Source organism: Nipponia nippon, unplaced genomic scaffold, assembly GCF_047370975.1.
Source record: "Nipponia nippon isolate SJK-2023a ecotype South Korea unplaced genomic scaffold, ASM4737097v1 scaffold_5, whole genome shotgun sequence".
In the NCBI taxonomy this organism is placed as follows: domain Eukaryota; kingdom Metazoa; phylum Chordata; class Aves; order Pelecaniformes; family Threskiornithidae; genus Nipponia; species Nipponia nippon.
The window spans coordinates 8,197,086-8,219,548 of NW_028262369.1; the positions used below are offsets into that span (position 1 = coordinate 8,197,086).

The window sequence follows — 22,463 nt, forward strand, 5'->3', positions numbered from 1 at the left end:
TCCTCCTCCCCGGCGCACAGCGGGCTGGGCTGGGAGCGGTGGCTTTTAAGGCTGCCCCAGGCCCGGGGCTCCCGGCGGCCGCCGACCTGCGGGCCGGGCCGGGCCGGGCCGGGCTGGGGCGGGGCTGGGCGACACCCCGACCCGGGGTAGAGGGGCTGCGGGGGTGCCCGCGCCCAGCTGGAGGGTGCCTGGGGCCGCCCTGAGGGGATGAGGGCGGCACCTGAGGGGATGAGGGAGGCCCCGCTCAGGGACACCCGGGGCCCTCCCCGGCGGGACCGCGGAGGAGCGCCCCGTTCCCCCTTACGCTGGGACCCCTTACACCGAGGCGGGGGGGCTCGGTCCGGGCACGCCTGAGCCCTGGCCTGCAGGGCCGGGCGGAGCGGTAGGAGTCGGCCCCGGGGGGGCTCTGCGGGAAGCCCTGGGGAGGGCCCTGGCCTCCCAGCAGGTACCCGAGCGGGAGTGCTCGCTGCTCAGGCCTGCGGCAGGCAATGAGGAAATTGCCACGGCGTTGAACCGAGCTCTTACAGGTAATAATTTTTGACGCCTTGCGCAGAATTTAAGGTTTCACTTAGAACTTTTTTTCGCACACACACAAAAAAATCTTGGTAGGTTGCCAGGGACAGACAGTTTTAACCGTTTTTAAGAGCCTGTTCCCTTGAAGACAGTATATAGTCCTTAGCCTGAGGACAGCAGTTAAATGTCAGTACTGTTCAGAAATGTGCTGTTTGCTTATTTTAACATAAGCGTCTGACGTCGCTGTACTGTCCTCTGGGTTGCTTTGGGCATCATTAGCTGTGTATAAAAAAATTCCCCAAGTAAGATATATACAGCTTAAAAATATAAAGCAATTACTGGCTAACAAAAGAGAAAAAAGCTTCTAACAAGCCACTGGATTAGGTATTAGTGTGGTCCCCACCCCCTGATAAAACACCTGAAGTCTGCTGGCCAAACAAGCATCAAGAAAAGGGTGGGCTTCCACTGCTACCTCAGTTTTAGTAACTTGTCATTCACTGGGTCTGTCTGGGTGACACTGGCAACCCACTGAAGTTAAATGGGTTTCATTCACTTCAGGATTTTATAACTTTCTGCATCGATATTTTTCCTCTTGGATCCTTGTGCTACTAATAGTCCTTGTCTCAACAACCCTACCTCTATTTGTAATTTTACTTTTCTTGTCTTTCTACAGACACAGCTCTGTCTCACAATTTAACAGATCGCCCAGAAGTCTGGGCCAAAGCTGTGCAGCAAATCCATGTCATCCAGGCCGGGCTTGCTCCTTGGCATGCAGGTAGCTGAGCCTCTCAAAGAGGGGGTTAGTGACAGAGCAGGGTGAAGGTCCACTTTTTTGGTGGCTCAGTATCTTTTGATCATAAGTGACATCATGGTATTAGGCTAAGTTGTCATTTTACCTTCACCTTTGCCTAATGGGTTGCAGCCACCAGCCAGGTTAAGAGTCTTCTTAGTGACAACGCTCATATCTACATCCAGTCTTGCCCCTGCTGCCATGGTTCACTCAGGGTGTAATGCTGCTGTGTATCAAGGCCTTGAGTGGTGTTATGTTTTGCTTTGTTTAACAAGCCAGTGCTATTAATGAGCATTTGACAGTTTCATCAAAAATTTGTCACTTCAAGATATCTGGAGGGTTTTCAAGTAGTGAGAATCTGTTTCTTGCTTAAGCATATGCAAATCCAATTTTACATATACAGACTGCAGAGAATTATATTCCGTCTTTAAAGAGACAGAAATAGGTTTTGTTGATGTTAAATACTTTCTTCAGTGACAGCAATATTTCCATATGGTATTCTAATACATATGTTTGTCACATCTTGTTATGGGTATCAGTAATCCATTAAAAAAAAAAAGTTCAGTAGTTTGTAATGACAATTGATGATCAGTTCCTGTTCCATCCATAGAGTGAGTGGTTCTGTGGGGAGTCATTTAATTCTTGCAGCAAAGCAAATCTTTTTTCCCATAAGCAGCTTATTGCCAAAAGATAGGATGTTGCAACCTTACCAGAACTTAAAGTGTATACATTTCTGCTTGCTTAGCTTTCATGGAAGAATCAGTGTGGCATTAAAATAACCAGCACGTGAACTCTAGCACCACAAAAATCTGCTATTTATTTATTAATTATTAATCAGCAAACTAAAAATAAATGCATAAAATCATTTCTTCTTCTCCCTGCTAATTTTAAAACGAATGTTCTCATTGCAAACGAGGCAGCGATAGTAATTATAGTAACCTTTTTTTAATATTTATTGCTTCTGTACAGTAGTGCCTCTGAGCCTCTGGCATTTGTTAGGGTGCTGTTACACTGTTTCAGAATTGGATGAGAGGCTAAACAGCTTCCTCTGGAACCTGAGAAATTTTGCTCTGTTTTACAAGTATTTCAAGATGAGAACTATTAAAAATACTCAGGTGTACCTTTGATATCATCTCTGTATGCACACTATCCTCAAAGATTTGTTCAAAGAGTTGAAGTAAAATGTCCTTTGTCCCAGACTTGCGAACAATGTATAATTTTTTTAATTACTGGGGGCATACTACGATAGTGTGTGATTTATTTTCTCTAACTTATCCGATAATAAAAACATTCTTGAGTAATGACAGAACTGCAAATTGCTATTAACCCACTTTCTTAAATACCTAATGCAGTTTCCTATTCGTAGTTGTATAATAGTTTGTCTCCATTTACTTCTGCTGAACATCTGACCTCAAAATACCATTATTTTGCTGAACGCCTGACCTGAAAGTAGAATTGTTTTGCTTATCCTTTTCAGTTAAAGATACCTTAGCTATGCATAAATTTCTCTTAGTGGAATATTCTTACAGAAAAGCATCCATCCTCTTTGTTACAGTCCCGGCCTTGTTCTACAAAGTCCTTGGGAGAGGCACATTCCCAAATTAGACAGTTAAGTCTTTTCAGGATCAGGCTCTGCTCCAGGCCTGGTATTGCATCACAGAAGTAAATGAAACCGGGATCGGGGCTCCTGCATGTGGGTGCCCGTCATCCAGCAGTTTGTAAAAACGTGCTGCAGGGGTGTGAAGTGATACTCCGTGACATATGGCCGTATGTATGTGGGCTGGAGTCTATCTACACACGTGTGATAATTCGTGTTTTTGTTTCGACTCAGGAAACAAATGCCAGACACGCCTAATGACCAAGTGTTTGTGTACGCTGTTGGGTAGGAACGCACCTAGGGCGCTTGAGAAAGCCTCTGCGTACCTCAGTCCCCTTCCTATCGATCCTGCGTGGTGAGGGCACAGCAAGTGATTTATTGGCTGCGCTGAGCTGCAGCTCCGTCCCGTTGTCTGCGGGGAGCTTGTTCCCCCTGCGGATGCTTGCGGCTCGTTTTCTGGAACGATGACATCACGCTGAGATGTAGATGTGTGTCTAATATTTCATAGACTGCTTTGTCCTTGCGGCACGGGCTTCAGTGACACCGAAGCCTGTTCCTTGGTTGTGAAAAGGGGACTTTAGTCTAAAAATGTTGCATTGGCATTAGATAGTTATGGTCACTGTCTCGCTGCTTGCTCTTTCAGAAGAGGCCTTTGGAATAAAAAGGATGATAATATTTGATGTAAAGCTTTTCCTCTTTTAGAATATTTCAAGGGAAAACGTGTATTTAAAATTATAGCACGGTGGCAAGTGCTGCTTTATGCCGTTAACATCTTAGAAGCGGCAGGCCCGTGTGCCCCCTGTAGCTCATAAAACACTGATGAGAGGGTTTAGCGTGGCTCACGCGTCCCGGGGCTGAGCGTGGGCACGCACAGAGCCCGCAGCCGAGGACGGGTCGTCTCCGGCCGCTGTGGGGGCGGGGGCCGGGGCCGGGGCCGGGGGCGGAGGGTTGGGCCGGGCCGGGCCGGTGCCGCCGCCTCCCCCCCCCGCCCCCCCCAGCGCCTTTTGAAAGTAACGAAAGTTTCCAAACCTTCCAGCGGCCGCGTCCTGGCGGCGCTGATTGGCGGAGCCCGCCGTAGCACGTGACCGGCAGCCAATGGGGTGGTGGTGTCGGGCCGGGCCGGGGAGAGCGGCGGCTGGCGGCGCGGAGCTCCGCGGTCCTGAGGCGGCGGCGGTGGTGAGAGAGCGGGGCTCCCCTGTACCGCCCGGCCGCTGCGGGAGGGCGGGCAGCGCTCCGGGGCTTCCCCCTCTGGCCGAGCGCCCTCGCCGCGTGTGGATGAGGGAAGGGCCGTTTCGGTGCGGCGCAGCCCCTCCTGGTGTCCCTCGTCCTGCGGTGGTAACTGGGGCAGGGTTCGGGAGGCAAGGGGGGACGGAGCTGGGGCCCCGCCTGTCCGCAGCCCCCCGCTCCTTCCTTGCGAACCTGGATCTCCTGCTGCTTCTGGAGTTGCTCTCGCGGTTGCTGGTGGGGAGGGGAGCGTGGGAACCGTGCCCGCTGGCTTAGCTCCCTGCCGGCTTCGTGCTCCGCATGGGAATGGGGAGCCCCGGAGCGCTGCCTAGCTGACCTCCTGGCTTCCAGCTGGAAGCATCAAGGTCGGGCGTTTCAGGAGAGAAACCTTGGCGGAGTTGCCAGGAATCACTGGAAACGCGAACGTATCGGAGCGGGACTGGTATCTGAAAAGATGAGGGCTGTGCTGAATTAAGCCTTTCGGTAGCGAAGACCTTGAGGAGATGATAACTCTTTTCAGTGCTGGCTGTGGGATTCTGTAGTAATCCTGGCACTCCGATGACCTCGTCCTTTTCTTTCTTTCTTGTGGTGATTTTCTTTTGTGTTGCTTAAACAAAAGAAAATAGGCCCTTATGTTATAGGAAGACCTTTGCAAGGGGACTAGTTTAAGAAAATGTAATTTTGATGGGACGGGCAAGCTACTTTTCAGGAGCAAAGAGGGTTTTTGTTTTGGTTTACAGTTAGGGAAGAAGGTCTAATAGGAGCTTCATCATCTCTGCCATGGATAATTTGGTAGTATTTATGGTACTGTTTTACTGTTAGTCTTTTATTACAGTACGAATTGCTCTGACACAGACCATCAGGCATTGCTACAAAGATAGTCCAGCACTGTTCACCAAGCTAAAATGTTCTTTTGTTTTTTAAAAAAAAAAGTATTCGGTATGCAGGGTTGTTTTGAGTCCTCGATTCTAGGACTGAAACAGAATGTAAGTTGTGGTCCTCATGACTTTGGTGAACTTGGACTCTGATTCCCAAACTGAAGTTCCTTCAATAATTTTGTGTGTGGCTTTTCTTAATGTTGTTTTTCCTTAAGAATTTTGCAATCCTGCTGTCACTTGTATGAAATTGTTTCCTGCAACATTTCTGCTGAGGTATTTTTCTCCTTGCAGCAGCCCATTCCCCCACCCATGAACGCTTCCACTTCCCGTATGATGTAGAGGTTTTGTAATGTCTGTGACCAGCACTTGTGCTGCTTGCACGCAGGAAGTCTGGCCAGATGTCTCTTCTGGCTTCAAGTGTACGAAAACAAATAAGGTGCAGCCAGTGTGTGCCTGCTGTAGACTGTGACTTTCCTTGTTTTTTCCACATTTGCCAGTGTTTAACAAAACATTGCTAAAATCTCCTTCACCTCCATCGCCCTTCCCCTCCTTTGTAGTGAGCCTACATGATGAGAAGTTCCTAATTGGTTTAATTAATTACTTTCCAGGCATTTTGCATACTGTCTCCAAGCTGTTAAAAATCAAGGGGAGAAGGTAGCGGGGGAAAAACAAAAAGTCAAAGCCCTACCCTTTCTACAGGCAGTTTAGAAAGATTTATGTGAGTGGTTTTTGTGGGTTTTTTTAAACAAATTTCAGAAAATCAAAAAAAGCTTTAATACTTTGTCTAAAATTTTTCTTTTCAGTTTAAGTTGGTATCTTGCATCTTTGGTTACTTTGAAAATCCCTGTGAGCTAAGATGTAGTGCAGGTGTGCAGGGAATCCAATAGGTTGTCCTTGTCTGTTGTGGACAGAAAGCGTGTGCCTGTGGCATGGGACAGTAGCGAAACAATCTCTGTCATGTTGTGTCATCTCTGTTGAATAAGTATTTCTGCAGTCCTTCCATGTATTTACAGTTCAACAATTAATTTTAAATTATAAGTACCATTTAGTAATGGCAACCATGATACGGAGCATACTCTTAACAGATAACTTCCTTCATGGGTCCATAGTCTCATGTTTACAAAGACATACTTCGAAACCGAAGGGGACAGCGTCTTCATGCTTCTGTGAAAGTTATCAAGGTTCTGTGGAGCTCTTCTAAATCTTAGGGCTCGGTTAGGGAAAGCTCTTTTGTATGTAACCATGCAATCTTAAAAGATGCAAATTAGTACATTCTTGTAGTCCTTCCAAAGTGCAGTGTAAAAACACAAGTGAGAACCAGATATGAGCATATTCAAGCTCTTGAGGCCAACAGGAGCTGTGTCTTTTAGTTCCAAAGGGTTGTTAGAAAGCTTTTGGGAGCAAGATGTCTTGCACTCCTTCCTCTTTATCTTGTCTGAGTTCTTTTTGTTGACTGTTTGAACACAGATACGGGATTTATTATAATGCTTGTGTCAGAAGAATTCCTCTTTGGAGACTTCTGAAATGTATTTTAATTTGTATAGCAAAACCAGGCATACCCTGGGTGGAATCTCTGTTTTTGAAGAAATACAGACACTTCCTGTTGTCCAAGTGGTGAGAAATAACCATCTAAAGGAAACTGTGGCTTGCTGTTCTCCAGAGTGGTTTGACCACAGTAATGGATACTGGTCTGTCTTGGTTTCTCAGTGCACCTGCATCACTTCTTTGTGTCTGACCCTCCCTCTCTGTCCCTCATCTATGAAAGAGAAATTTTTTTTTTCTTTACAAATGTGCTGCAAGGATTGGTGTGTGTGTGTGTACACAGTGCCTGGAGCGTAAGAACATGCTCATTAACATCAAAGGCACTTTCAGTTTGCTTAAAAATAATAGAGTAGATGTGTTGTAAACTATCCTAAGTCAAGAATGTTAATTATGCTTGGTCGTGATTTTCTTTTTAATGGGCAAGGGTACTGTATGGAAAATCACTCCTTCTTACTCACACTCCTTTTCCTCTCTCTTTTCCCCAGTGCATACTTCTGTAAATACATACAAAGAGCAGCAACATTGAGACTTCTTGCTGGAAGAGTGTCAATACATCATACAGAGGTTTTATTTGTTAGAAGGAAGACACGTGGCTTTGTCTAATTAACATTTTATATCAAGAAACTGAATTATAGAAACTAAAGCTTAGAAACTTTTTCCCTCACCTGCCAGCTCCCCTTCTAAATAACAGTGTAACCTCTGTGAGTGTGTAGCTGATACTGTGCATTGAGGTGCGTGGGCACAGCAGACTCTTTGCTCAGTAGTCTCCTGAAAGTCGGCTAGACCGTGAAAAGGACTTGTGCTTTGCAGCACTGCTTGGGTATGTAAGAATTGGGCTTTAGATCCCCAGACTACTTTGAGTACTTGATACTGTTGTCTGTAGTAGAGGTAAGAACTACTTATGTTTGTCTCAGTAGAGTTATCAGATAGATAGCAGGCTGTTAATCCTGTTTAAACCAGGTGATTTTTCTGGAGAGGGCACTCTGAACACAGGTTGTAAATAATTTTTTCTGTTGAGTTCAATAGATGTGCAGTGGATGCACCTTTTCTTGAGCTATGACATGCTGCTCAGAAGGTCTACTCCAGCATTTCCTGAGTATCATAAACAAGAAGAGTAGAAGGCAGCACTGATGTCTAAATGATCTTTGAAGGCTTTGGCTATTTTTTTCCTCTTTATTCCATCAGGATTACCTCTAGGAAATAGTTTCCTCGGTAGATCTGAAGCTGAAACTTGGTAGAACAACTGTGTTTCCCAGTCATTAGCTTTCAGTGATACAGTTTTCTGACAACTGCCTGAATTGTTCAACTCCACCTTTATTTACTGTCCTTGATCTATATGGGTTTCTATTAAATTGATAATGTTTATGTGGAATCTTTACCTCACCCAGAGTTGCACATGGGCAGGTTATCCAGAGCATTAGGTCTGATGGTTCTCTGTTGTCAAGACTAAGTCATATAAAATGATATTTGCTAGTGACTTGTTTATTAGAGTGCCTCGTGCACATCAGAGGGCATTTATTTAATTGTGGTGTCTAATACTTAAGTCTTCAAGTGGGAGTGACCAACTTAAGGTTCTTGATTCCCCTGTGGCTCTTTCATGTGTCGTTCCCATTTGGGACAATGTCCTGTGACTGGTTTTATGCTGGCACAGGGACAGCTGGATGGTCTGGATTGCTCACTGTATTGCTGCAATCTGTCTGCATACCTAGTCCAGCCAGGTGGTATCCCACTAAAACCACTGTGGAGCTTTTATCCTCACTTCCCTGGGAATTTCTGGAGCTCCCTTCTCTGATGGGCCTCTGAGGTATCCAGGTATATTGTGGCTCTCAGCCATACATGGATTGTGATACTTCAGGTTTAAAGTTGGGTAGTTTTGTCTATGTTGACCTAGGGAGAAATTTTTCACATATCCAGCAGTTATGTCCATAAAAAGCTTAGGTGTTCCTGGAAATGTTAATAGAGGAAATAAGTATCTTGAGTACCTTCTCTGTGTCTCTTTGAAGCTTCTCTTTAATTTCAGGGTTGTCTTTAGGGTTGTTGAAATCAACCTTAATTGCGCTGTCTTTGGAGCTGAAGTTGTGCCTGAGATCTCTTCTCTTTCACTTGTGTTCTGTGTGCGTTGGCACAGCTGCGGCTGAAGTTTGAGGTTTGGTGCTCTGCGCTGTGTAGTCAGAGGGTGGGGAAGGTGCTCACTGCTGGGGATGTGGCGTAAGCATGCAGCAGCCTTGGGAGAACTGGGGAAAGGGACCTGGTTACTCAGTAGTGATTCTTTCACGTTTATGGTATATCTGGCAGAGCCCTGTCAAGGCCGGTCTTTAGTTTGGTCTCCAGGTGTGCAGTGACTTCCTGGAGGAGGGGTGTACTGCTCTGCAGCAAAAAGTACCGAGGTAGCTCACCGCATTAGCACTTATGCTTGATCCCTTAATTTTTCAGGGGGAAAAATATGAAACAGGAGTGTTAAACTTTGAGAACTCATCATGGAAGACTCGGAAGGACATCACTTCAGCTCAGTGGAAGAGGAAACCAGATACTGGAAAGAGCTGGCTATGAAATACAAGCAGTGGTAAGGCAGTGGCTTATTTCCTTTAAGTTGTTCGATAGGGTGCTGTCATGGTTTAACCCCAGCCGGCAACTAAGCACCACCCAGCTGCTCACTCACTCCCCCCTGGTGGGATGGGGGAGAGAATCAGAAGGGTAAAAGTGAGAAAACTTGTAGGCTGAGATAAAGACAGTTTAATAAGTGAAGCAGAAGCCATGCACGCAAGCAAAGCAAAACAAGGAATTAATTCATTCCTTCCCATCAGCAGGCAGGTGTTCAGCCATCTCCAGGAAAGCAGGGCTCCATTGCGCGTAACGGTTACTTGGGAAGACAAACGCCATCACTCCAAATGTCCCCCCCCTTCCTTCTTCCCCCAGCTTTATATGCTGAGCATGATGTCATATGGTATGGAACAGCCCTTTGGTCACCTGGGGTCAGCTGCCCCAGCTGTGTGCACCCCCAGCCTCCTTACTGGTGGAGTGGGGTGAGAAGCAGAAAAGGCCTTGACTCTGTGTAAGCACTGCTCAGCAGTAACTAAAATATCCGTATGTTATCAACACTGTTTTCAGCACAAATCCAAAACATAGCCCCATATTAGCTGCTATGAAGAGAATTAACGCTATCCCAGCCAAAACCAGCACAGATGCATAAATGCTGCATGCAAAGACATAGGTAGCACCACGTAGAGGAGGATTCCTGGCTGAGAATGGACGTGCTTTGCTCTTCCCTTTAGCTCAGTGTATTGCTCTAAATGTAGTAAAGGGTGAAAAAAATCCAAACTTTTTAGATGCTGATATTGGTGTGTCCTTTCTTAGAGCAGGTGTTCAAACCTTTCAGTGCTGCTTGTTTGCTTGCTGGAGGATTATTTCAATAGAATTGTTTAAGAATATAAGAACATCTTTCCTTCCATCTTGCTCTCTCTTTCTCACTTTTTATTGCTAATTGAAAATGGCTTTATTCATATTTCCAAATAAATAACTGAATTGTATAACAGATTAAATATGCAGATGGCAGTGGACAGTGTACAAGCTAAAGAGACTCCATGTATCCTCAACACCTAGAGTGTGAAGACAGACTTTGGGATTTTTCTGTTTATTTGGGCTTTTTTTATTTGTTTACCAGTTTGCTATGGGGTGGCTTTCCATGCTTAAGGGGGAAACATTTGCATATGGTCCTCTCTTGCTGTTGAATATATATGTTGGAGAAGGGCATAGAGCCTTCTATGTTAAAGGGCAGTATGGTTTTTTTACCTTGAGTGTACAAGAGAGATTTTTTTTCTTTGTTCATTATGATGAGTTCTCTTGCTGGAATTGCTCTCTAGTGCTGAGAATACACAGGAGGAATTGCGTGAATTCCAAGAAGGGAGTCGAGAATATGAAGCTGAACTGGAGACTCAGCTGCAGCAAACAGAGTCCAGAAACAGAGACCTTCTGTCAGAAAACAATCGTCTGCGAATGGAACTGGAGTCAGTTAAGGTAAGAGTGGATGATGCATACAGTATCTGTACATCCTAAGCACAAAAGTGAATGAGACAGGCGTGTGCAGATTCAGCTTGGCTTGTGAACAGGGACTGTCAGCATTACAAAGAAATTGAACAGAAAACAGCAAGAAAGTAAGTCTTGAAAAATTAAGGAATACCAATCTGTTGTCTGCTTTGAGGGTGCTGGATGCCTTGGTAATGTTCCTGAACCCCTGTTCGCAGGTTGTGGCTATGTGTCAGGATAGATTTCAGGTGGGAGAAAATGGTTTGCAGTAGAGTGGAGAGTAAACATGAACATAACAGAGCTGCTGTTCTATTCCTTCTTCCATCTACTTAGTGCTTTTCTTCACAGCTTTCTTGCTGTCTGCATTGTGCAGACATAGATAATATTGCGGAACAATCAAAATACAAACATTCCAGCTGTGTTCTTGCATTACATAAGAAAACTCAATAGTTTTAAACCCTTTTTACATAGTTGTGTATTTATTATCTGGCATTCCAGATAAGCTGGGAAGCAGCAGTCGGTGGGTAACACATAGAACTGAGAGGCATAAAACAGTTTCAGTTCTGGTTTCGTCACTGGATCTCTCTGTACTTGGGGAAAAGTAATTTATCCTCTTTACACTTGGTTAGCCTTCTGTGAAACTAAGAACCATCTGAAAAGCATTAAAGTCCATAATTATAAAAAACATAAGGGATATGAACTTATTGAGATGGAACTTCTTACTAGAGTGACTTAAGAAATAATTAAGCTATCTAGAGTATGAAGAGTGATGAGTCTGTCTCATTTCAGTCTCATTAAAGATGCTGCTAGTCCCCTGTGCTGCTTGACAGGTTTAGGAAATACTGGTAAGTTTTCTTAAACTTGAAAAAAAATGGTCACTGAAATTGGTGTGCCTTTTTAAAGTATGATCTTGTTGGCCTTTTACTTAAAGGTGAGGTATAGTCATGCAAGAAACACTACACTGTATTTTGTAGGGCTAGGTCAATATCTGTGGAAGCAGAGATTAATTTAATTACACTTCTACTCAGTTGGATACAATAATGAGCTAATGGGAGTGAAGGTATTTGTATAAGTGGTACAAGTGATTAATCACCAGATTAATCCAGGTTTGCAATGCCTTTTGTCTAAAGTGTTGTCCAAATTACTGTCTTAAGCAAATACTCTTCCGTTCCAGGCAGATGTCCTGTCCCTCTAGCATCAACTTAGTGATGCCCCCCACCCCAGCTTCTTGACAGCAAAACCTCCAAGGCTTGTTTCGTTGTATTTTTTGTGTTTCACTGATCTTTGTTCTTGTTGTATTAGTGCCTTAGCAGTATTAAATGCTCTGCATGTATGGAGTATTGGTCTGCTGTTCCATGTAGCCACATAAACTCATGGAAGCTGATGGGTTTGGGGAGAAGGCATAAGTTTGACAAAAATAAAACCTGCAGCTCATTTAATTGAGAAGGGTGTGGACTATTTTCTTTCTTTAGAGGAGCTAGGATGAGAGGAGGGGACAATGAACCAGCCAAAGCAGTCAAGAGTGAAAATAGTAGGAAACAACATAGAACTTCAAAAAGTGGAGGGTAAAAATATTTTAGAAAATCTTAAGTTATTCTTCACAGATAACTTTATTAAAACATATTCTGCTTGAAACAAACCTTTTAACAATTGGCTATTCATGCAGCCTGAAAACTGCAGTAACAGCCTGCAGTGAAGGAACAGAGACTCCATTGATGGCCAGATCAGCTGATAGTTTATTACAATTGGCTAAAAACAAAGACTCAAACCTTGCAGTTCTGGTCTTTTATCTGAATCAATTCAAGAGCAAAGCATTAAACTCGTGAAGCTATTGAGCAGCAGTGTTAACTGAGCCCATCAAGGGTTGGTGTCTGCATCTAGGTCAACACTAGTGAACTTTGCCAGGCCCACACAGCTTGTGGCTTTGAGCTTACCAGCCTAGTGTGTGTGCTTGCTCCCCCCTCAGACACGAGAGTTCACACTACTTAGAAATAAATGGAAATAATGCTTTGGAGGGTTTGTTTAGAGAGTCCTGACAAGCTAGTTGAAAGCAATCTGCCTCTTGGAGCTTGGGGGCTCTTAAATTCTGCATGTAACTATGTTTCAGAGATCTGGAATTATGGCAGTGTCACCACACTGTAATCAAATAAGAATTTCTTCATTCAGAATGGGTATTTCTCTCCCTCCTCCTTGTCTATGCATTTCATGTGCTAAAATAGCTGTCTTCAAATTATCAGTCATGATAGGCTTATGCTGTGGTTTTCAAATTCCAGTGCATGGATTTGTTTTCAGTGACTTCAAGTGTGTTGTACTTAAATTCTGGATGGAGAAAGCACTTCAGGAATGCTACTTATACAGCAATCTTGGAGTTTCAAAAAAAAATCTCTGGCATGTTGAAGTGATCTGATAGCAAAGTGGTGGAGTGTAAAGCTGTGAAGCTTTCCCTGTCACGTGATGTGGAGCCGCATATAACGGCAATAGCAGGAAAGAGAGATTTGATGGAGAAGCTAAGCCTTCCTGCCCACCTTTGCCTCTCTAAAATGTACCCTTGTGTACATGCTGTAAAGGGAGACTGAGTTAGTTTCAGGTTTACATCCAAAGCATGTTGCATAACTGTACCTGAAATGTTTTGTGATCTAGAACTCAATCTCCTTTGGGCTAATAAAATCACAGGGGCAGTGGAGAATCCTGCTGGTTCCACAGCAGTATGTAAGTGTCACACTTGAACATATTTTTTTTCTTGTTATTTAGGCTCCTAAGTACTGCTTGACTTTTTATTAGAGTTGAAAATAAGTGGCTTCTCTTGCATCCTCCTTTGCATGTTGCTAAAGCTCTTGGGGCTTAGAAATTATGGTGAGTCTAGCTGTCTGGGAGAGCAAGGAACAGCCGAACTGCTCCCCCACACCATTGTTTGATAAGGAGAGACAGGAAGAGCTCTTGTCTGCTGGCAGCCCGGAAGTATGTGAGTAATTGGCTTTGTTGGCATTTTACCATACGTAAGGTGATGTTTCTCAAAAAACTTCACGGCATCTGCCTCTGCCTTTAAAGGGGCTCAGACAATGCTACAGAAGGAGAACGTGCATTGCTAAGTCCGTGATATGCTGTTTGGTTTGCCTTTGATTAGGAAAAGATTGAAATGCAGCATTCGGAAGGATACAGGCAGATCTCTGCGCTGGAAGATGACTTGGCACAGACAAAAGCTATTAAAGATCAACTTCAGAAATACATTCGAGAGCTCGAGCAAGCAAATGATGACTTGGAAAGAGCAAAAAGGTGACCCACCTTCTGTTTTTCCTTTTCCACCTCTGTTCTGTCCTAGGAGGGTGGTATCACTGAGCTGTTTGTGATGCTGTGCTTGTTAGCACTGCCATTCTGAACTAATCACTTAGGTGATGATTGTGGTGAAGAGGTTTGTGGCAGATGGGAAATGTGATAATTTTTTTTCCCCTTCCACTCCCCCCACTGCACTCTTTCATATCTTACAAGCTAAAATAAAGAATAATGACAAAACAAAGCAAACGAAACAAAAACGCAACATTATCTCTTCTCTTGTGAGAGAGGGAGTTCCTCTGTGTGCTTGAAGGATCTGGTAGGGACATCTTGTGCACTCTTTTTCAGAGCCACTATAATGTCTCTGGAGGATTTTGAACAGCGTTTAAACCAGGCTATTGAAAGAAATGCTTTTCTGGAGAGTGAACTGGATGAAAAAGAAAACCTTCTGGAGTCTGTGCAGCGCCTGAAAGATGAAGCTAGAGGTTAGACAGAAATTACTTGTATCTTTCCCTTTCTGCCCTCCTGGCTTATAGCTGTTCAGTCCTCTCCGTATATCTTAGAGCTTGGTTTTTAAGTTTGCATCTTTTAAATCTGCTATCTGAAATGTAGAAGCAAATGAGGAAACTTCAAGACTGTTCCTCGCCACTCCTTGAACTCCTGACCTTGTTCCAGAGCAGTTCACAGAAGCAAAAGTCTGTTCCAGCCTTCTCCTAATCTGTAGTGATGCTTCAGGGCCTTAGGGGGTTAAGAAGAGCCAATCCAGCTGGTGCATGTGCTGGTCTGGCTTCCTGTAACCCATGAAGGTCAGCTTTAATAACCATTAACCTCATTATTTCCTGGCCTCTGAAAAGTGGAGTCAATGAAACACTAATGGGGCAGTAAAACAGGAGGACCGTGACTAACTTCTAGTTACCTTTGAATAACCTCATGTGCTAGCTTCTTGGTATCTGTCGATGAGGCTGGGTGAGAAGAGAGAGACCATGGAGCTGGAAAAACACTTCCTGCTTTCAGCTTTACTCAGTTTCTGTGCCCTTGAGTGGTTTCCGTAAGCTACAGCTAAGCTGTGGGACAGAAGTGCTCTGTCCCTTGGCTAGATAATGGTGTGACTTCCACCTGGCCTCAGCTCAGGTTTCCTTCATGTGGAAACCAGGGTAGAAAAGAAAAGGGTACAATAGGTAGCTTCTCAACCTGGCAGGGAGCTGGAATGTAACTGAGGTGTGCCAAGTTGCGTAGCCTCAGTCTTGATGCGCCTCTGCTTACCAGCCTGTAACATTTGGAAAGGAGTTAATTCCCTGTCTCAAAGGGAGCCTTGTGAAAGAGTATGAAAATTAAAGCCAGGTAATAGCAACTGAACTAATACTACAAAAACATCTTGAGCCACAATCCTAAAAAGTCTAGTGATCATCTATATTTTGAACATATGCCTGGAGTAATCTTTACAAGGATGTGACTTTACTTCACCTCCACAACGGGAACAATCTCTGAGCAAAACAAACTTTCTCACCTGTTTTTATCTTGGCGGATACAAACTCCAAAGGCTTGCTTTGTGTTGCTTCCTTCACAGATCTACGACAAGAGCTTGCAGTGCAGCAGAAACAGGAGAAACCCAAAACACCCATGCGAACTGCCCTGGAAACAGAAAGAACAGACACTGCAGTTCAAGCGTCCTTATCTGTGCCTTCAACTCCTTCGGTGCACCGAGCACCCAACATTAACATACCCACCCCTGTGACATTTCGGAGAGGTGACTGACAGGGAACCAGCACAGAAATACCATTTGATGCTCTTGTTTTCACTATTGTTTCTGGCTAAAGGAGGAATTAGACGAAGGGGGCAGAGTTGAGTGTTTCAGTTAAATACACCTAAATCCAGTAACCATGGTCTCAGTATTCATAGACTGTGATTTTTGGGGGTTTTATTCATAGGCTGTTCATTTCCATATGACTTGAACCGTCCATTAATAATTGTGAGGGACAAGATGAGCTGTTGGGACTTTACTATTTGTTCACAAGTGTCCCAGAGATGTTGGGCTAACTTAGGGGAAGGATTTTAAAAACCTCAGTGTGATTTTTAATGGCATGCTCATCTTACTTGAATTGGCTTCTCTGTGAGAGTAGGTGCTCTTTGAGAGAGGCTTTCTTTTTACTCTGGAACAGCAGGACACTGACAAGTCATCCTAGCTGTCGGTACTAAATGACTATATCTCTGCTTTCATGTCAATAATATCAGTTACTTATTTTTTGTAAGCACTGATTATTTCAATATTTCAAACCTCTAACACTAACTCTCCCATCTTCTTCTTACTTAAAAAGCCAGAAATTTGTGTAACTGTGTTCACATGTATGCATAAATGCAGGGAGTTGTACTGTCACGTTCTGATGATTTGATATTACTGAGCACTAACAAAGTTTGGCTTCAGTATGCTTAATCTAAAACTGTGTGTTTTGTGTGGAGGAATTAATGCTTCTGTAAAAGTGAGAGGATTTGGAGATTTGTGGTAAAATGAGAGATGATGGTCCTCTCTGAGGACACATTCCTCTGGTCCCACTGCAGCAACAGAGATGTAGAGTAGGCTGGTAGAACAGATCTCTAGAAACCCAAGCCACAGCACGTGTAGAGAGACTTTAGCTTAGGACAGTGTAACTTGAGCTGTCTCAGGGAGACAGCGCTTCATATTCCTAATGGATATGAAAGATCTGGAGGTGAGATACAAAAAGGTGAAGATATTGATGTTTCTTCTGCTCTGTATGTCAGGCTGTCTTCTGACTTCCAATGTCAAAGCTTTTTTTTTTTTTTTTAAAATGAGTAATGTAGCCTTCTTTAACCTGCCCTGCAGGTCTTGAGGACAGTTACGGTGCAACCCCTCTCACACCTGCCGCAAGAATATCTGCGCTTAACATCGTGGGAGACTTGCTGCGAAAAGTGGGGGTAAGTGATTATCTGCTAGCCAATGCTCTTGGAAAGGTAGAGCTGTTTGAAACTGTGGCCAGCACTACTTGTGCTGCTGCTCAGGGCAGACTGGAAAGAGTATCTTGTCCCCAGGTTAGCTAAGTGTGGCCTTGAAATTTGCTCTTTGTACATTTCTGACCAATCTCCAAATAAAGATGGACTCTGCTCTCCTTTTCTTCCTCTACAAATTTCTGAAAGTGCATGTGCAGAAAGAATAAATCAGCATGAGTAAATCAGGAAGGGATCTGCTCCCATGAAAGGCACAGAAGAGAGCAGGCTGGTGCCTGCTGTTCAGAGGGCTTCTGATGAAATTTGCCTTAAGAGTCCAGTAGTCTTTTGAGCAAGGCCTAATGTCATGTTAAACTGTAGTTTGACATTTAAGATAGTGCTGATGCTGGAAAAGTTATCCCATGACTTCCTTCTGTTTTCTCCCCTATGCCCCAGTGCTGTGTTGCCACAAGCATTTCTATGACTTTTTGATGGGCTGAGCTGCAGAACCGATACAGCTGAAGAGTAACCCAGCAACAAAGGTGGAGTGATCTAGGATGGGAGCACGGGATAGAGAACTAGGGTATCTGTGGCTCAGTTCCCTCAGGTGTACCACCTAGTACATACAACCTAATATGTGTCTAGGGAAGCAGATAGCTCAACTGAACATTTAGTAATCTAAAAAGTGACACCTGTAAGAAAAATGTCAAAATCTCCCTGAGGAAGCTGAAGATTTTGTGTTCCTGCTGGTGAACAGCATCAACTCCTTAACCTCCCCTACAGAAAGAGAGGTTCAGCTTTAGAGAGGTGATGGCTTCATCTCTTCAAAAATTCAGAACTTATGTGGCACTGAGGTCTAGCAGGTTCCTCTACTAGACAACTCATTCTAAAAGAAACAAAAACAACCCCAAACACTCTTAGTGTGTGCCACAATGCCACCTTGTGAAAGAGAAGGGTGATATCTGACACTTACCTCACCTGCGTTTACATTAGGCTTTGGAGTCCAAACTTGCATCTTGCCGAAACTTTGTGTATGACCAGTCTCCAAACAGAACTGCAGTGTCCATGTACATGAACAGAGATGTCCTTGAAACACGCCTGAGTCCTCATCAGCCTCTGTGTGATACAGGGTGAGTGCTGTTCTTTGCTGTTGTGTCTTAGTGAGAACTGTTGGTGTTAGAACTTTGACTGGCACTGTTCTATTTAGGATTAAATCTTTGTTTTGGTAGAGACAGATTTGTTTTCAAAAGACATGAAATTTAGTTATCCAGCATTATGATTTGAATGTTTCAGATCAGCAGCTGGCAATTCCAAATTTTAAACTGAAATTCAAAGACTAGCTCAATCAAGTTCTGAAAACCACAAATTCAAAGCAAATGTAATACATGTATTTTATTATAAACCCAGTGTTTAAATGGGATGAAGTACAACAGAGGAGCTCTTTCTTATTGGCTCGATTTGTTTTTTGGTTTATGTTCTTGTACAAGCAATGTCTCAGGAACATTATGGCATATAGGGACTTCCCTTATCACAGTTAATAATCTCATTTATGGGAGAACTGGAAAAAAGGCAAATAATGGGTTCACTCAATCAGAATGCTTTATGGTTGCTATGATGTGTTTCCAAGGAGCAGCTGATGGGAAGTTACCCAACTGAAATGATAAATTTGTCTGAACACTTGAACTGGTTGTCTTTTTTTTTTTTTTTAAACAAATGAAGAAAATTCAGCAAGGTTAACGCAAATTGCAGTGTCTGCTTAAACCCTGCCAATCCTGTACTGCATATTCTTTAGATTCTCTGTAAATTAAGTGCCTATAGTACAGTTTGTTCCAGACTTAATTATTCAGCTAGATCCTTGTGCTGGGAATACTGGTTTGTCCTGTTACCCAGTGCCCAAAGTTGTTGTGTGGAAGGCATGCTCCATATTGTACTTGCTATCCCAGCCTCGGGAGAAACCTCATGAAAGCTCCTACAAGAAAGCCTCAAGAGCCATACATTTACATATTCGTGCAGCTGATTACACATCTGCTGTAATGCTAGAACTGAAATTCCAACGCCTGTAAAAGATAGCTTCTTGCTACTTAGAGGGAAACAGAGCCCTGTGTTACAGTGGAAACTCAGCCCAGTTAAGTAATGGGCTCACTTAGTGCTCAGAGTGATATTCTTTTATCTGTTGATTTCTCAAGCTGAGTGGTGTACTCTGGAAGTGACCAGTTACTCTGAAGATGGTAAAACTGAGCAAGAAATGCACTAGCTTCTCTTTTGTATTTGCAGGTTAGTGAAACGCCTGGAGTTTGGAACACGGCCTTCAAATATTCCGGGACCAATGAGCCATCCCTCGCAAAGTGTTGTCAAGATGCTGCTATGAAAAGCCTGTCTGGCTTTGGAAAAGAAAAACAATATATATTTTAAACTTTAGTTTTAAAGAGAATATCAATGAGCAATCAGGCAGCAGTCTCGGGGTAGGTGAGAACTGAACAAGAAGCTGCAGCTGGTAATGGCTTCCTGTGGCCTTGCCCAGTCTGGCCTGTCGGCCAAGTTCTGTGGGTAGTGTGATAAAGCAATGCTGCCTAGCAGTGCAGGACTTGGAATTGCTTCCTACATCAGTGGCCGTAAATAACTCCTGGAAAGTTGCTTCTTTTGACACTGCCAGTCAAAGCCATCGTCCCTCTACCTACAACAGAGACAGTATTCCCTATGCAGCGCCTCAGGCTTTGGCTTTTGGTGTTAATACAGCACCACGGTGTTCTGGCTTAAATTCTGGTTGTGCTGGCTTTCTATCATGGGTGTCGTGTGCTGCAGTCACCCGAATTAGAGGAGTGTTTTTATGTGGAGAAAGGGGTATTTCTGCAGGGAAGCTGCTCAGCTCTTTGTGGGACGTTTGCTGGTCAGAATCTTGCTACACAAAAACTTGCCTCTATAGTGGTAAGATGATTTTGTAAGCAATGATTTGCCATTAAGAACAGGTCATGGTTAAAGGTGAGGAATGCCTGTTGCTTAGAGGACTCGAGATCCCAGAGCTAATGGCAAGGTAGCAGACTTTGGACTGGCTTAGCGTATAGACATCTTTTTTTGCCATGTTGTGGCCCATAAAGCCTGGCTGTTGTAGGAAGCGAGAGACCTGATTGAGTTCCTAGTTCTAACATCTTAATAGGTGGGTTTTACTGCTTTCCAAACCTCCCTTATTAATGTGCCTTGGGTATTAGTGATTTTTTTCTTGTTTTATTTTTTTCTATGAGAATATATGCTTTCAGCTGTTACTAATTTAGAAGTGTTTTTTTAATGGGAAAAGTCCTTTATGCTAGACAAGTGTATATGAGTAGAGAATTATTTTTACATCAGTTATTTTCCCCTCTAGAATATTACTGCATTTTGGTTTGTTTTTTTAAATGGAGTAGGTTCACTCACAGTATTAATGTACCTTATGGAAGCCTGTACTTGCAAAAATAATCATGACTAAACAATTTTTGTTTTTTGTGGGGGGTGGGGGTGGTGTGGGGTGGAAGGAGCTTACTTGACAAATGAATGCATAAATGGGTTTGGGCTTTTATTTTTTTTTAAAGAAAATGCTGTGAGAACAGCCACTGATGCATCTATTTCTCTGGAAAAGGAGATAACCACAGAGCATTCCCATTATTCAGGCCATCTACAAAGTTGGTTTAACTGGGGAGCAGAATAAAGCTTATTTTGAATGCTAGTTGTTGATTCATTTTGAATTTTTTGCAAGTTGTCACTGTGGTTTATGCACAGATGTTTGCTACAGTTTCTCATCTGTTTCTGATCAGTGAAGCTAAAAGAGACATTGTTTTGCTGAATCATATGCAGAGATTTTCCTACATCCCTTTCTTCTCATGGTTTCCTGCCCTAAGGAATGTAAATATGCCACAGCTAAAGATGCCTCTGGGATTTACAGTGCTTAGTATTGGCATTGCGCTCTCTCAAAATCTTGAATTCTGGCTGTTCTAACATGATTTTTGTCCTCTCCTCTCACACAGGGAGTTGAGAGACTCTTTTCTTACCCATGAGGAGCAGAAGCGCATGGGCTACTTTGTTAGTTGTGCTGACACGTGGACTACGGTTCAGTGAACTGTGTAGCCTGGAGGCAACAGTCAAGACAAGTTGCACTTTCCTTATCGTGCCAGAATTTGCCTGCTTGGTGAGCAAGTTGGCTTGCAGTCAGATTGAGACACAGCATTGAGACAAGGTAGAAGGTTGGAAAATCGTGGCTGTGCTAGTGTTGTGTATTTTACAGATGTATTATTAATGTGACTACAGATACAATCAGACAGGCTGTGGGTGGATATGCTGTTGAGAATTGTCAAAATAATTCAGTCCAGAACAGTCACCTCTGTAATGGTACAGACAGGAACTTTTTTTGGGAGAGGAACTTTAGTTCAGCCACTGTTGCAGAAGGATGCTTTCTGTGGTGTTACTAAAGAAACTCTGATTCCCTATATTGTCACAAGCTTTGCAGAACAGGGACTGTAACCTCAGTTTCTCAAGTGATAGGGCAGTGCTCTAACCATTGGACCAACCTCTACCATTATGCATGTGAATTTTCTAGATTAATTCCTTTTAGAAGGGCTTCATGTTCAGTTTGCTGGTTCTGCTCCAAGCATCGGTGCTTAAGAACATTCTATATGAAGTTTGACTTCCTTGGTCTCCTTGTTCCCACACATGCAGGCTCACAAGCTGTGTGCTTAACAGCCAGCTCTTGTGCATATTTACAGAGCTGGGCTGCATGGCTGATCAAGCAATGAAAAGGTCTCATCTGATAGCTCCTAACCCCCCTCCTCTCCAGCTTGTCATCTTAATTGCTCTAAATGGGTTCTTACCTAAACTCTTCCTTTGCTCTTTCATGAGCAGAGAGAATTCTTTTGGCTCTGATCCTGCTGGCTAAATGGTGCCTAGTCTGAATCTCTAGTTCATGATTTCTGTGCCTTCTGGAAAACGCTTAGATTTAGAAGATGACTGCATTAGCTGTCAAGGTGGATGTTTTTGCATGACTTGCTCTCCCTGTAGTCACACTGCTTAAGGTTTACTTGCTGTGCAATCTAAGACATCGAGTAAACTCGCTGTACTGGATTCAGAGCAATTCTACACCTGGCTTTGCTGTGCATGGCTCTCTACTGCCCCAGCGTGACCACAAAACTAGCTGCTGTCTGACATACTAGAGCTGCATGCATTTGTAGTAGGTCTAGGTAGTTCCCAGGCTGTGGTCCTGTTGGAGCGCTCCAAAAATAAAAAGTAACTGCGTGTTAATCCCTTAATGCAGTACAGCTTGGCTTGGATCTCTGCATTCAGTGTGGGCTGCTGTTTCTAATTGTTTTCAGCCTGCTTTAGAGGCTTTAGTGGGAACTATCCCTGGGTATACAGACTTCAAGGGCAGGTTCAGTTGCCTAAAGAGAGACTTAGGGCCCTGCCTGCTTTCCGGCTGCTGCATCAGAATGCTGCAAGTCGTCTGCACGTCCTGTGTAATGTCTGTCAGCCCTTGGATACATCCTAGGGCACCTCAGTTAGCACCATGTGTTCATGAGGTAACCAAACCTGTCCCAAGTACTTCACGTCATTTTACATTCAGCTCAGTGTACATACTTTTTTTATTCCTTCAAAAGCAATTGCTTAGGAGAAAATCGTGTTTTTGTTGTTCTAACAATTACAGATGACCTCTTCTAAAAAGTATGAG

The 22,463-nt window shown here is 43.6% G+C and overlaps 1 protein-coding gene across 5 annotated transcripts; it reads left to right on the top strand.

Moving 5' to 3' along the window:
• The first annotated feature begins 28 nt into the window (after positions 1 to 28).
• NDE1 (nudE neurodevelopment protein 1) lies at positions 29 to 22,413 on the top strand. Of its 5 annotated transcripts, XM_087731819.1 has the most exons (10): positions 29 to 527; positions 1,187 to 1,288; positions 8,978 to 9,107; positions 10,405 to 10,558; positions 13,692 to 13,840; positions 14,186 to 14,322; positions 15,405 to 15,584; positions 16,677 to 16,768; positions 17,771 to 17,907; positions 19,052 to 22,413. In XM_087731819.1, the coding sequence occupies exons 3-10, from the start codon at positions 9,022 to 9,024 to the stop codon at positions 19,143 to 19,145; spliced, it is 1,029 nt and encodes a 342-aa protein (XP_087587945.1). In that variant the 5' UTR covers positions 29 to 527; positions 1,187 to 1,288; positions 8,978 to 9,021; the 3' UTR covers positions 19,146 to 22,413. The 5 variants fall into 5 exon arrangements, with proteins under 5 accessions (XP_087587945.1, XP_087587944.1, XP_087587943.1 ...); XM_087731818.1 differs by lacking the exon at positions 1,187 to 1,288; XM_087731817.1 differs by lacking the exons at positions 29 to 527; positions 1,187 to 1,288 and adding an exon at positions 3,944 to 4,076.
• The last annotated feature ends 50 nt before the right edge of the window (positions 22,414 to 22,463 follow it).